Source organism: Palaemon carinicauda, chromosome 22, assembly GCF_036898095.1.
Source record: "Palaemon carinicauda isolate YSFRI2023 chromosome 22, ASM3689809v2, whole genome shotgun sequence".
NCBI lineage: Eukaryota > Metazoa > Arthropoda > Malacostraca > Decapoda > Palaemonidae > Palaemon > Palaemon carinicauda.
This window is the reverse complement of record NC_090746.1, coordinates 43,748,276-43,750,775: the sequence shown is the minus strand read 5'-3', so window position 1 is coordinate 43,750,775 and position 2,500 is coordinate 43,748,276. Positions and strand designations below refer to the sequence as shown.

The following is a 2,500-nucleotide window of genomic DNA, read 5'->3' as shown; positions in this document are numbered from 1 at the left end:
ACACTTTCAATCGAGAGATCTGGATGGTGATGAACCACTGTCCTCGACCTATTTACAATCATACTTTTGAGTTTTGTTAGGGTACAACCTCATGCTCCATAATTTGTAACATGTACTAATTTTAGCTAGATATCTATTATGCGATTCAGGAAACTTTGGTCTACATTCCAGAAATGGAATTGAGGCAAAGAGGGTAGCATCACCTGGACGTGCAACGAGCTAGTTTCTCAGGACAAGCCACATGTCCTGTACTGTATATAGTATGAAAAGTAATGGGCCAAGAACACTATCCTGATGAACACCAGATATCAAATTCTTATACTGACTATGGTACCCCTCAAAAACTAATCTTTGCAACATATTACTTAAAAATCTAATAATGCAGCTAAGAAAGGATCCACCTTCTCCCAACTGTTTGAGTTTTAAGACAAGGGCCTCAGAATTAAGATTTCAAAGGCAGCACTTAAATCAAGGCCAATCTTAAGAATTTCCTAACCATAATCATGGGATTACTGTCCAGCATTGGAGATTGTAAGAAGAGGATAGCATGCTCGAAGGCCTTCACGAAATCCAAATTACAAACCAGGATCAGATGATTACCTTCAGCATACCTATTTAGATGTTTTGCCAAGAGACTCATAAACCTTAAATAATATCGGAGTTATGGAAATTGGCAGTAATCAGCATTGCTAGATTTAGCCTAATACTAACACATTTACCTAATGGAGTAACATTACCATTTCTCCAAAAAGTGAAAATAGAATCTTTTGTCACTAACTTGCCGCAAATAACAGATAACATATAAGCTAAGAAATCAGCAGTCTTTATAAAAAAAAAATAAAATAAAAAAAAATAAAGGAAAAATACCAACTTGTGTCTACACTTCCATAAGCATTAAGGTCATCACGAGTGTTTTAATTTCATAAGACTAAACTAAACTAGTCAGTTTAGATTTAGGAAAACGGGAATGAGGAAGATCAAGTTTCGCATTATTCTGTTTCTTGTCAAAATCATCGGTCAAAATGGTTGGTTGCTGTTTCCTTTGGACAGTGTGTAGGATAACCATCTGGTTTAAGTAAAGGAGTAACTGTTAAGTCCATACCAAAATAGTGGAGATCTAAGGGTAGCCCACCACTTATTATCCTGGGTTTTAACTAGAAAGGATCCTTTTATGGTTAAATTGCATCCCTTTTCAGTTGAAGCTTATACTTTCTTAGCTACAGGTCTTATGTAAGTATAGTTATTCTAAGTCAGATTTGATCTGATACCTTTCCAAAGGTAATAGGCCTCCTGCTTCCCTAAATAAGCACGTCTTCATATGTGGTCTTGACGTTTTCGCTGAAGAATCATACATGCCGCTATGATATTATTTTTGAGAGTTAACTTTGAAAGTCTCCTCTAGAAAATGCCTTATCATCTATCACTCACCTGTCTATGGATGAATACGACGGACCCCAAGAGTCTCCAGGTTCCACCTTGTCTGTCAACGTGAAGCATCCGAAGTATCTGTAGGAAACGAATACCACGGATGGCAGATGTTGCAAACACCTGGCCATTCGAACCGACACAGAGAACGACAATGGACGCTACCACTACTATCAAATCTGAAATAAAGAGGATTGTAAGACCACTTTTTAAACATTACAATCTCTCTCTCTCTCTCTCTCTCTCTCTCTCTCTCTCTCTCTCTCTCTCTCTCTCTCTCTCTCTCTCTCTCTCTCTCTCTCTCTCTCTCTTTATAATTTCTTACTTGTGATGGAAGATGTTTCATCATCGCAATCTTCATTTAACAAAAATGAAAAAGTTTAGATATCCAAAAGCCTGGAGAAAAACAAGATTCCAATTTTAATTCTTTGAAGGGATAAACTAAGATTAGCCTAGCTTAACTCACCTAAAATTATCTATAGTCTCAACGAGTTTTAGCTAAAATAATAAGGCCTTTTCTTTTGTGTTTTGACAAATGCGTGTGTATAAAATAAGGGATAAACCTTTTAAATTCCATTTCTAAACGAAAAGAATAAATAAAGAAAGTCTATTTTAATGTCAGGATGATGATGAATATTAGTTCTGTTTTTATTTACATTTTTATTTGTGTTCTTCGAGTCTGGACTAGAAAAGCGTATTAGATGGTTTTTATCTAAAAATAGTACTTTGCTTTTGAAAGCATAATTCCCAATAGAATTATATTTAAAAAGAATTCCCAGAAGAATGTAAATCAAAGATGTAGCTAAGATCTAGGGTATAATTGGATGAAATGGCTTTGATTAGATTTACTTGATGAGGAACGTGAAAGTGGGATCTATTCATCCCGTCCTATTGTGCAATTAATGAATTTAGTTTGAGAATTGTTTTGTAAAGCGAATGTGAATTGCTCTTAGAGTTAGTGATATACAATAATTATTATGCTTGAGTTGTCTACATAAAAGTCAATACTATTAAAATAGTGAGTGCAGAATCAAACATTAGTCATGGTAGCATAATTTACTGGTATGTTTGCATA

At 35.0% G+C, this 2,500-nt stretch overlaps 1 protein-coding gene across 1 annotated transcript in view; it reads right to left on the bottom strand.

Annotated features, from left to right (window-relative positions):
• LOC137616071 (potassium voltage-gated channel subfamily KQT member 1-like) overlaps positions 1 to 2,500 on the bottom strand; it is a 565,238-nt gene that overhangs the window by 32,639 nt on the left and 530,099 nt on the right. The window contains 1 exon segment of the mRNA XM_068345745.1: positions 1,429 to 1,604. Within this exon segment, the coding sequence (XP_068201846.1) occupies positions 1,429 to 1,604 (176 nt within the window).